We start from the raw sequence: 10,541 nt of genomic DNA, 5'->3' as shown, positions 1-10,541 counted from the left end.
TTATTTTATTAAATTTAAAGCAAAGTTGTCCCACCGAACGTTTGCTTCATGTGTTTAATCAAAAAATAAGTATTACAAATAGTGATTTAATTTGTATCAAAGTAGTTGGTGATCATTATGATCATGCATTGGCCACTTTTTGGGTTTTTCTCAAAGGGTTGTAATTATTTTGATTAGTGAATCATATGGAGAGAAAGTATTTGTTTCTTAATCTTTAATTTATTTGGAGTGAATAATTTAACATTGCTTTAATTTCATTAAACCTGTATTATTGACATACTTTTGCATCTTTAATTATTGAGTCACGTTAGATGAATAATGATGTGTATCTTTGATGGAAATTTGAAAAGGAAATGAAAAGAATAATTAATTTACTCCTATGACTAAGAATAAAAACAATTAAAGAATATTATATCGATTATATCAAGTACAAGCTTATAAAAGGGTGTAGAAGTACACAAAAATGACTTGTCAATATTAATTCAATCTTTGATTGCCAAAGAATAATAGACACTAAAGAAGTAGTAAATGATATCCATGTATTTTCATACTTAATTAATGGTTCAGAAAGAGCCACGAAACCACTCTCTTAATCGGGACTTCTAATTTTTTTCGCCTCAACTAATTTCATGGAACAAAATATAAATTTATTTATTCATTAAAATTTAAAAAGATTAAAGATAGCATCATATAAAATTTTTACTCTAGATTTTAAAATTCTCCACCCACTATCACTACGCTTGAATTTCCTTCTCCTTTTTAAAGTTGGGCTATTTATTATTAAAGAGATAGTGAGACGATGGATAGAAAATGCTAAATATTCCTCTCAATATAGTTTGAAAGTTAATTACTAATAGCTAAAATCATTATACAGATCAATATCATACTATATTATAGAGACGAGACATATACTTATGAAGTGGTTTTGCTTATATTTATAAAGTGATTTTGTTTATCAAACGTAGAAGTGTGTTTTAAAAGTATGAAATGTTCAATTGCGTATATTTTTATTTTAGTGCTTCTTCAACAACTGACAATCGAGTGAATGGTTAGAGAAAAAAATTACTATTACATAAATCAACAGGATGAAATTAAAAAGGTGCTTCAAGTTTTGCACTCTAAAACAAATTCTCCTTTTCATAATCTACCTGATTTACTGATTGCTATTGAAACTAATTGAAATCCTTTTTCTTTACGGTCTAGTTTGCTTAAATAAGAAAAAATAATATATTTTGAGTTGCTATTGAAAAATTAAAATACAAACTTTTTTATCATGTTTTTAATCTATAATTTTCACTTTTTTAAATTAAATTAACGAGTACCTTTTAGGAAAATTTCAAACTTAGAAAATGGTCATATAATTAGGCTTTATAAATCTTTTACTTTTGTCCTTTCTTTTGGTGAAAAGTTTGAATTATTTTTTTTTGTAGGAACATTTGGAATTTTTGGTTTATAGAAGCACCATGACACTAAAAGTTCTCAATCAAAGGCACCCCTTTTTTTTTCTAATTTTTTGCTTTATTATAAAGTTTTCAACTTATAAAGATGGTCAAAGGGACAAATGTTGAAAGGACTATTTTTTAGAATGCTACAAATGAAGTGGTTCACAAAGACCAAAGTTTAAAAATAAAGTCATCTGCTTTATATTTCTTTTATGTCATTAGTACGTGCTTATGAATTGTATCAAATGAGGTCCTTTAACCTGGAAACAAGTACAAGTAGGAGCGATTTCAGGATTTTGATATTAGGTTAATTCGAATTTGATATATTCACAGCGCCATACTTAAATTCTTATGTAAAATTCATAATGTTATTTAATAAATATTAGTATTATAATGAATTTACTATTAAAAATCTTAGAAAGGGCCTCCGCCAATTTTAAAAAAAATTATTCGCCTTTATACACAAGGAACAGATTTTACAATATTTGGCATGTTATATTTGCTGAATATCACTCGTTTATATTTAAAAATGGTATTGTATAAGTTTAAGTTTATTTAAAGACATTATGTCAATGTGATTTATGAGTAATATTTTTTTAATTCAAAAGTTAATTGTGAGAGTGTACTATATATATATATATGTATATATATATTATTGTATTAAAGAGTTCAATTAAATATTCAAAAAACACACATTAAGTTAGCATTTTATCGTTGATTTTTGAAATATATTTTAAAAATTTAACTTCAAATATTTATTTGACCATAAAAATTGATCAAATTTAAAATTTTTATTTTTAAATATTTTTAACTACAATATATTACACACTCGCACACAAAAATACATATAGAGTTAACACCAATTCAATTAAAAATTAATTAAATTGAAGTAATGAAGTAAATCAAATCAAACAGACAAAGGTTTAATTTCTTTTCCATATACTTTATATGTATTTTTGGGTTTTTTTTTTTTTTTTAGTTTTTCAACTGGTGTTCAGTATATGCATTGAAGCTCCATTAATTTGAATTGCAGAAATGATGGCAACGCTTCGAACAAAGTTTTCTCTACGTCCAAAATCAAATCACATTTATATTCAAAATGGAGCAGTCCATCCATTGCACCACAAGTTACGTTGCATCAGCATAGAGTAGTAGAATCTTTAGACAGAGACATTCGGTCCGGTCACACTGCCTCCTCTCTGTCTGTTTCCGATCACCAAAATTCTCTCTCTATATCTCTCTTCTTCATATTTCTAGGGTTCATCGATTTATATTGTACGTTGCTTTCTCTCTCTCTCTATATCCTTTGCTGTTGTCGATCTCTAAGAGGGAGAGAGAGAGAGAGAAGTAACACCATTGCTATAATAACGACACATTTACGCTACCTATATTCAATTCCAAGATTCCTCTTTTCCTCATTTAATTTCACTATATTCCCTCCACAATTCCCAATATAAAAGAACAGCATCTATTTCTCTCTATCATTTTCTCTTCTCGTTGTTGCCGTCGCGCTCCCCATTTGAACCTCCGGTGAGTTCTCTCTCTATTCCAATCTGCAAACGGTGTCGTTCGATGGGGTTCGTTATGTCGATGCAGATTCAGGGAACCCGCATATCATTTTTTTTCTCAGATCAAATCGACGGATCAATTTTTATTTTTTGGGGAATTTGATGTTTTCTCTTTTGGAATGATTATTTGTATGTTTTTTGCTGTGATACTGGCATGCACAGTGGCGGTGTAGGATTTTCACTGGGGGTTCAATATATGAATGAAGTGAACTCGAGAAATATAATTTTAACTCTGTTTATATGCATAAAATATGTTTTTAATCATGTATAGATAGTGTAATTTTGCATCCTCGTCCCTATCTGGCCCCTTGAGCATGCATATATATATGAGAATTTACATGGTCGGTCACACAATAATTGTGTTGGGCATCTTTTTGTTCTTTCGCACCTTTAGGTGAATAAAGATGCGCGCATATTGTAGATTTATTAAATTTTGAAGTTTTAGCTGATTTTGTTTACTCTTGCTTGCAGGAAGTGGTATTTGCTACTTTTGATTGAATTTTAAGATAACAGACTAGCCATGTATTCCGAGCTGGTGGAAATTGCACCAAGGGAACTCAAGTTCATATGTAAGCTTTTCCATATTCCATTTACTACTGCTTACTTAGGTAATTAAATCTAGTATTGAAAAATAAGAGACAGTAAGTTTGAGCAGTGGAATTATACTCCTGCTTAGTCGGACTGAAGCATTCGTATGGATAACAGACAAATTTAATTATTCTAGAGCTTTTGATAAATGAGACTGAGGCTTTTGCTTTTTCCTTGCAGTTGAACCAAAGAAGCAAAGCTCTTGCACTATTCGGCTGATTAATAAGTCCCAAAATCATGTTGCTTTTAAGGTATTGGTATTTGTTGTTTCAGTTAAGGATTTTCTTGTGGAATTATATTATATTTACTAAGAAGCGGTTGATTAGTATCATGTTGTAATTATTATAACAGGTCAAGACCACTAGTCCAAAGAAATACTGTGTTCGACCAAATACAGGAATTATTAAGCCCAGAGAATCCTGTGATTTTACAGGTAAGAACAATTCTCCTTGATAGCATCATATGCATATCCATGTTTATGTTTTGAATTTGACATAGCTATGATAAATCATTAAATTTCTCGTAGCAGTAACTGCAACTTAAGAAAGTCACATTATTCTTGGTGCAAGTAGTAATTCTGGTGCATGATTTTGCTTTGTAATGAAGATTATCCAGCAGTTCAGCATAGCTAAACCTTTTCAATATGATTCACTTGTCTGGATGATGGTATGGACTATGAAGTGATAGAATATATTCCAAGTCTCATTCATAAATTATTGTTAATTATTGTCATTACGCTATCAAATGGATAGAGAATCGTAGTCTCCCTTTTATATAAAAGAGGGATTTGGCAGCTTGAATCAAATATTCAGTGTTTTAGATTAGGGTCAACAGTGAGGAAGAGAGTAAGTATGGATGATAGTGTCATAAGCTTTGAGATTTACATGGAATTGATTTTGACTGCGGTGCCTTCCTTTTAGTTCAGTAGAATAAGCTCATGCACTACATAGAAAGAAATCGCGAGATAGACTGAACATTAGAAATATTATCAAGAAGAATAACCAACCAATGTTGTGATCCCCATACCTTTTGTCTAGTGGTAAGAGTGCAACATGTAACGTGTGGGTTAGGTGCACGTCATTGGTTCAAACCAACCAGCGTTCAACATAGAAAGAAATTGCTAGATAGAGTGAACAATGAGATTTGTAATCTAGAAGAATAACCAACCAATGCTGTGATTCCCATACCTTTGGTCTAGTGTTAAAGTAAAATATGTATGTGTGGTTTAGGTTCACGTCATGGGTTCAAGCTAATCAATGTTGTGGTATTAGGGCTTGGGTTTTGTGCTAGTGGTAAGAGCGCAACAGTTGATGTGTGTGGTTTAGGTGTATGTCACGGGTTGAAACCATTCCTCAGACAAAATCCTTGTAATTTAATTGTGCGCGGTAGGGTAGACAGACCGACCAATTGTCTACTGAGTTTTGAACCACGCAACAGTGGTCCTCGGGGATTCTTAGTTATTAGAAAAACCAATGTTTTGTAGAGTTAAAGGGGCACGCTTAAGCGCTGAATTAGGAAGTATTGTGAAGCTTGATGTTTTGCATTGCTTAGGTAGCATTCAGTGTTACCAAGGCTAAGTCGAGTTCCTCAAAAAACCCAGCAAACTTGACACACTTATTTTATTTAATTAATGCAAGGCAAATTGAGCCAGAAGCCGTTGCTTATTTGAATTTGACGTTAACAGATGAAAAAAAGAAGAATAAAATAGGATATAACTAGGTTATCGGAGTCAGAATTCTTATAACTAGGTTATTGGAGTTAGAATTCTTCTCTAGATATGCTTCGGTTCTCTTTATTCTTGTTCCCTTTGCTGCTGCTTTTCTTCTATTTTCTGTGGATTTCGGGATTTGCTTCTTTTTAGCTTTTTCCTTTTCCATGTGATTCATACTTCTTTTTCTGGTTCTTTGTTCAAGTTATTTTTTATACATTACGATTTTGGATTTTTTCTTTGGCTCTCTCTTCTACTCTCTTGCTCCTAATGTTTTTTTCTCCTTTTCTTGTCTGTTCTTTATTTCATCTTATATGCTCTACTTCTTAGTTTCTAGCTGACCTATAGGAGAATAATACAATGGCTCTTCGCCATTAATGTTATTTATCAGTATTATTGTTGCTAATCATTTATATGTGTAATTAAGTTGCAAATTGTTTGTGATGTCTAATTAATTGAAAAGTGAAGGTAGCTTTTTGAAGTTATCTTTCATGGCGTTGTTGAACTAACATTTGATGAAATTTAGTTTGAGTTGTTGGGATTAATGTTTTCAAGGGTCATATATCGGATAGCATAATGAGTATGGTTAATTGTAATCTGATGTTACAAGCCAGATTTATATTTCTTTTCTACTGATTTAAAAATATGCTTCTTTAGTTCAAAGAAGCATGGACTTCTCTCTCCTTGCTTGGAGCTCCCAGGTGTTGTCACTTCCTTGCTCTTGCATGGATTTTTGAGTGATTGTAGGTCTTTGAGACGCTATTCAGTTTCTTGTTTTAATACTTCCAATTACAGTATGAGTTATGTAATGCTAGTATTTTGGGACATTGCCTTATTCTTGGGTCTCATGTTGTTTGTTAATTTAATGATGTGTGAGCAACTCATAATATCTGGAATGAGTAAGCTCTCTGTTTAATTTCAATTCAACCTGTAACCCTCTTTTACCTGCTTCAATAGTTCGTCTTTAGTACAGGCTGTTGTGCTGTGCAGGATTTTTTTTCCCGTTTAAAGATGATATACAATATAAACTACGAATATTTTTACCCATCCATTCTCCCTGGTGGAGAAAATTTTATCACAAATAATCCTCTGACTGAATATACTGTTTCTGTTAGCAATAATGATCAATTTATCCATAGGCAATATATACGGTGTTTAACGTTTGTTTATGCAGTGACCATGCAGGCACAAAAGGCGCCTCCTCCTGATATGGCATGCAAGGATAAGTTCTTAGTTCAATGCACAGTCGTGGCAGAGGAGACTGCTGAGGAGGATATTACATCAGCCGTGGTACATTCTCAGTGGATTATATGATTTCTCTAAGGTCACTCCTCTGACATAATTTCTGATTGCTTTAACTGTAGTTTTCGAAAGATGATGGCAAATATGTTCAAGAAAATAAGATGAGAGTGATCCTTGTCAGTCCACCTGGTTCGCCTGTTCTATCACCAATCAATGTTGCGTACAGTGATCTTCCAAGTTACAAAGATTCACCACGAAAAGATCAAGTACATAGTAGTGAATATAGCAGTTCACAGCAAGAAGTAAGTATTATTCTTCATTAACCAGAATTTGTTGACCGCGTGGTTTGATATGGTAATGCCAACAAGCTAAATAATAGTAATTCTTCCAGGGAGATGTCAATGGAGTACATAGCAAGGGAGATGTCAATGGAGTACATAGCAAGGGAGATGTCAATGGAGTACATAGACACAGTGGAAGTTACGAAGAATCGTTGACTGGAGATCAAGTAAACCCCCTTAATCAAAATCCACAGAAAGAAGTAAGTTATTCTTCTAAACCAGAATTTAGACTGGTGTAAATGAAATAAACAAGCCGTTGATTAATGAGGTTTGGTTGTAAAAATAAGGCCAAGTTCCATGATTGTAGAGGCACTGAACCATCTGAAAGATATGGAAAATAAAAAGAGGGAATTTGTCTTGCATTATATGTTCAAAGGCTACTTTCATGGGAGTTCGAATCAAGTTTATACTGCATAAAGTGAGGAAAGTTATCAAATATGTATATATATATATATTTAAAATCTTCATGTTCCTAATTATGAGAGAACTATGAAGATATTCTATACTATTAACCTAAACATGCAGAAAAAAAATCTAGAACATACTAACATATAACTAATTGAACTCCCAATTATTCCAACAGTTGCTTGATAAGTTGATACTGATTAAGTTTCTGGTGTTTTCCTCCTCTATATTATGTACATTGATATCTGTTTGGTGATATATTTTATCGTCTGTTAATACACTTCTCCAGCTGGATGAAAGTATGAAGGAGTTTAGAAAGGAAAACACCAACATGCAAATGGAAGGAAAGCATGTGCAATTGGAGACGAGGAAGCATGATGAAGAGATGGAATTAGTCAAGGATGTTGCAAGCATGAAGTCTAAAATAAGTGAACTTGAACGAAAACTAAGTGAGGTTAGAATTTTTTACCTTCCCTTTCTAATTGAGTCAGGAACAACTTTTGTTCTGTTGCAAACACCATATGTAGTCGGTGTCCTTTGTGGTTTATAGTTTTTTACCTGGATCTAGTTGTTCTGAGGAGTTGCCTGGTTTTATTTTGAAGTAAATATTCTTTTACCTCTTGAAAAGGAGCCACTTGTTCTTGATGTTAAGAACGAATTTTGTGCAATCAAGGGGGGTAAAACTAACCCATGTAGAAATCCTTCCATCAATCAAGCCAGGGATGCAAGGGTTGTACAAAGTATGTCGGGTCACTTCCAACAAATCGCCAGCTCACAATTTCAAAAAGTTCAGTACCAGGAATCTGCTTTTCCTTTAATGGCCTGTAGAACATCAAACTAAGTGCTGTATTGTGCCAGGTTTCTTCTTCATCTCAGGATATAGTCTAATTCCTTGTGATCTGCATAAAATATATAGCAGTTAACTTTACACTATACTTTGAAACAGTTCCCTAGTAGCGTCTAGTTTTTTCTCGATTTTCATCACTTTCTATAGGACCCCAATGGCCCAGAACTTCATTCCATACAGCGAGAGTGGACCAGTGGAATCAACTTGTGCCAAAAAACAGAAACTCATCTTGGGCATTGTTTGAGGAGTCAGTCCCTTTCTATCACGAGTCTATAAGCTGACCAAGTAACTAATGACAATATACCTGGGTTTCAATTTGCTTTCGAGCTATTTGCTATGTATAACAAGGCACCTCAGACATTACATCTCTTAGTGAGGTTTTCCTCTGTTTCAAATATGTTCTTTAGCAGTTTAGCAGCTGGGAATTATCAGACCTGGCCATTAGATTAGCAGTCAAGTATAATCGACTAATGGCCTCTGTTCAGAATTGTCTCTCTGGGTGATTTTAGAAAAAGAGCTCTTAAGCACTATCAACTGGGTTATTAAAAAAAAAAAAGCATTATACATCTGTTAGGATTTGAGTCCTAAGCTAGTTAAAAGTATAATTGTGATAACAGATTAAAGTGGATTACAAATTATCATCATTGGACGAGCATCTTCCCACCTGGATTTAAATTCTGTAAGCCGAGTTTGTTCAACGTCAGTGCATTTGATTTGGCAATATTTAATCAATCCTTGTTAGTCTTCCTAGCAGAATCTTTGTCGAAATTTTTTCTTTTTTTTTATGTCGAAACGCTTTCTTCTTGATGTCCTGTACGTGATAAGGTTCAGAGTAAATGATCGAACTTCTGGAATTTTAAACAATGCTGGGATTCAGGCAAGATGAGTTTCTCTTATTTAAGTGTGCCTCATATTTATCACTGGATTTTCGTTTATACCAGTTTTGGCATCTATTGGTGAGGTTGATAACTTGATGAAAATTGGGAGGAGTCTGGTTTGTATTGCAGTTTGCCGACTTGTCTCGTCATTTTTGATGAACTCAATGCCAAAAGAATAGAAAGTGGAAACCAAATCAATTTTGATGTTTCTTACATTGAGCACTTCATAGAGTTCGAGATCTCCTTCCCGCTGATGGAAGCTTTTGTTCAAACATGAATCTATTAGATTTAGTGCCCGTAATTGTTTTGGATAAATGTTGTTTCTCACTCTTTTCTTTTACCCTCTTGCAGGCCAAAGACACCATCTCAAAGCTAACGGAGGATAGGAAATTTACTGCTCAAGAAAGAGATGGCTTACAAAGAGAATTGGTATTTTCGTTTATTCCTATATGGTTTAAAAAAGATTTTTTTAATATTATAAATATAAGATCACGGCATCAATTGAAGTCCTCAAAAGTTGGGATGCTATCTTTACTAAATCTCTATTGGGTTAATGATAGCCAGAATGTTGCGTCTGTTCAGAGTCCATTTTAGTCTAGCTTTACCTCATGCAAATTGTTTTCTTGCCTAGATTGGTTGGATCCATTTAAGTCCTACAAAATGTGCACCCTTGAAAGGGAGGGTGGGAGAAATTGTGTTTCAGTTTCTCACCCTAAATTTTTCCTGATAAAAAAAGGTCTTTCAGTCACTACGAACCTATGACATGACCTTGTGCTCAATAACAAGTGTCCCTCATCAATTCACGTTCTTTTTGTGATGATGTGCTCTGCAGGTCATGTTGACAAGTAAGAAAGGCGGCAGAAAAGTCCGGGCTGGATTTCCTCTCTTGTACGTGGTTACTGTAGCCTTTATTAGTATGGTGTTCGGTTACCTTTTGCATTACTGATCGAAGCATTTAGTACGCTTCTATGACTGAAAGGTTGTTATGTCTATATCGTGATAGACAGTTTTTCCTTCATAATGCCTGAGGACCAGATATGTTGTTGGATCGACTAATAGAGTATATCAAGTGTTGTAAATGCTGTTTTTAGATGGAATAAAGTGTAATAGTCTCCATCTACCACTTCAGCCTGCAATTCCCATCAGGGAGAAGAGTTGGAGTGGTCTTTTGCTGGAAGTGTTGATTCTATTGACGATTTTGTGAGGGTGCTTTTTATATTTCATTTCATATTAAAAATTTGGTTGTGCATGTGATTGTAGTGGCGGGTATGGAAGAGGTTTTCAGAAGATTAGTGTGAATACCAAAGAACAAAAAGGAGTTTTTCACTTTCTTTTTCCTTCATGTAATATAAGGCGGGTGTGTTCGCACTCGCAGTAATTAGAGTGCAAATTCGCTCCATGGTGAATATAATTTGTGAAGAGATACGATAGAAAAGTAACCATTCGAACTGTAATGTACTCACTTTTTCTCCAAGCGCGTACTGCGGATTATTGATTTGTTTTCACGACGTAAGGCGGGGAA

The 10,541-nt window shown here is 33.6% G+C and overlaps 1 protein-coding gene across 2 annotated transcripts; it reads left to right on the top strand.

Annotated features, from left to right (window-relative positions):
* The first annotated feature begins 2,476 nt into the window (after nt 1-2,476).
* On the top strand, nt 2,477-10,196 carry LOC107839486 (vesicle-associated protein 2-2). 2 transcript variants are annotated; one of them, XM_016682992.2, is made up of 10 exons: nt 2,477-2,972; nt 3,482-3,579; nt 3,779-3,849; nt 3,950-4,031; nt 6,481-6,596; nt 6,671-6,850; nt 6,940-7,089; nt 7,584-7,748; nt 9,371-9,448; nt 9,852-10,196. In XM_016682992.2, the coding sequence occupies exons 2-10, from the start codon at nt 3,531-3,533 to the stop codon at nt 9,963-9,965; spliced, it is 1,005 nt and encodes a 334-aa protein (XP_016538478.2). In that variant the 5' UTR covers nt 2,477-2,972; nt 3,482-3,530; the 3' UTR covers nt 9,966-10,196. The 2 variants fall into 2 exon arrangements, with proteins under 2 accessions (XP_016538478.2, XP_047250579.1); XM_047394623.1 differs by having other exon boundaries at nt 2,567-2,972; nt 6,967-7,089.
* The last annotated feature ends 345 nt before the right edge of the window (nt 10,197-10,541 follow it).

Source organism: Capsicum annuum, chromosome 8 (genome assembly GCF_002878395.1).
Source record: "Capsicum annuum cultivar UCD-10X-F1 chromosome 8, UCD10Xv1.1, whole genome shotgun sequence".
Taxonomy (NCBI): Eukaryota; Viridiplantae; Streptophyta; class Magnoliopsida; order Solanales; family Solanaceae; genus Capsicum; species Capsicum annuum.
Note: the sequence above shows the minus strand (reverse complement) of the source record. Positions and strands in the feature narration are given on the sequence as shown.

Excerpts from the sequence above, each read along its gene's own strand:
- LOC107839486 (XM_016682992.2), top strand. The coding sequence starts at position 3,531 with ATGTATTCCGAGCTGGTGGAAATTGCACCAAGGGAACTCAAGTTCATA. Across the intron at positions 4,032-6,480 it reads AGAATCCTGTGATTTTACAG|TGACCATGCAGGCACAAAAG; the intron begins GTAAGAACAATT and ends TTGTTTATGCAG. Across the intron at positions 9,449-9,851 it reads ATGGCTTACAAAGAGAATTG|GTCATGTTGACAAGTAAGAA; the intron begins GTATTTTCGTTT and ends TGTGCTCTGCAG.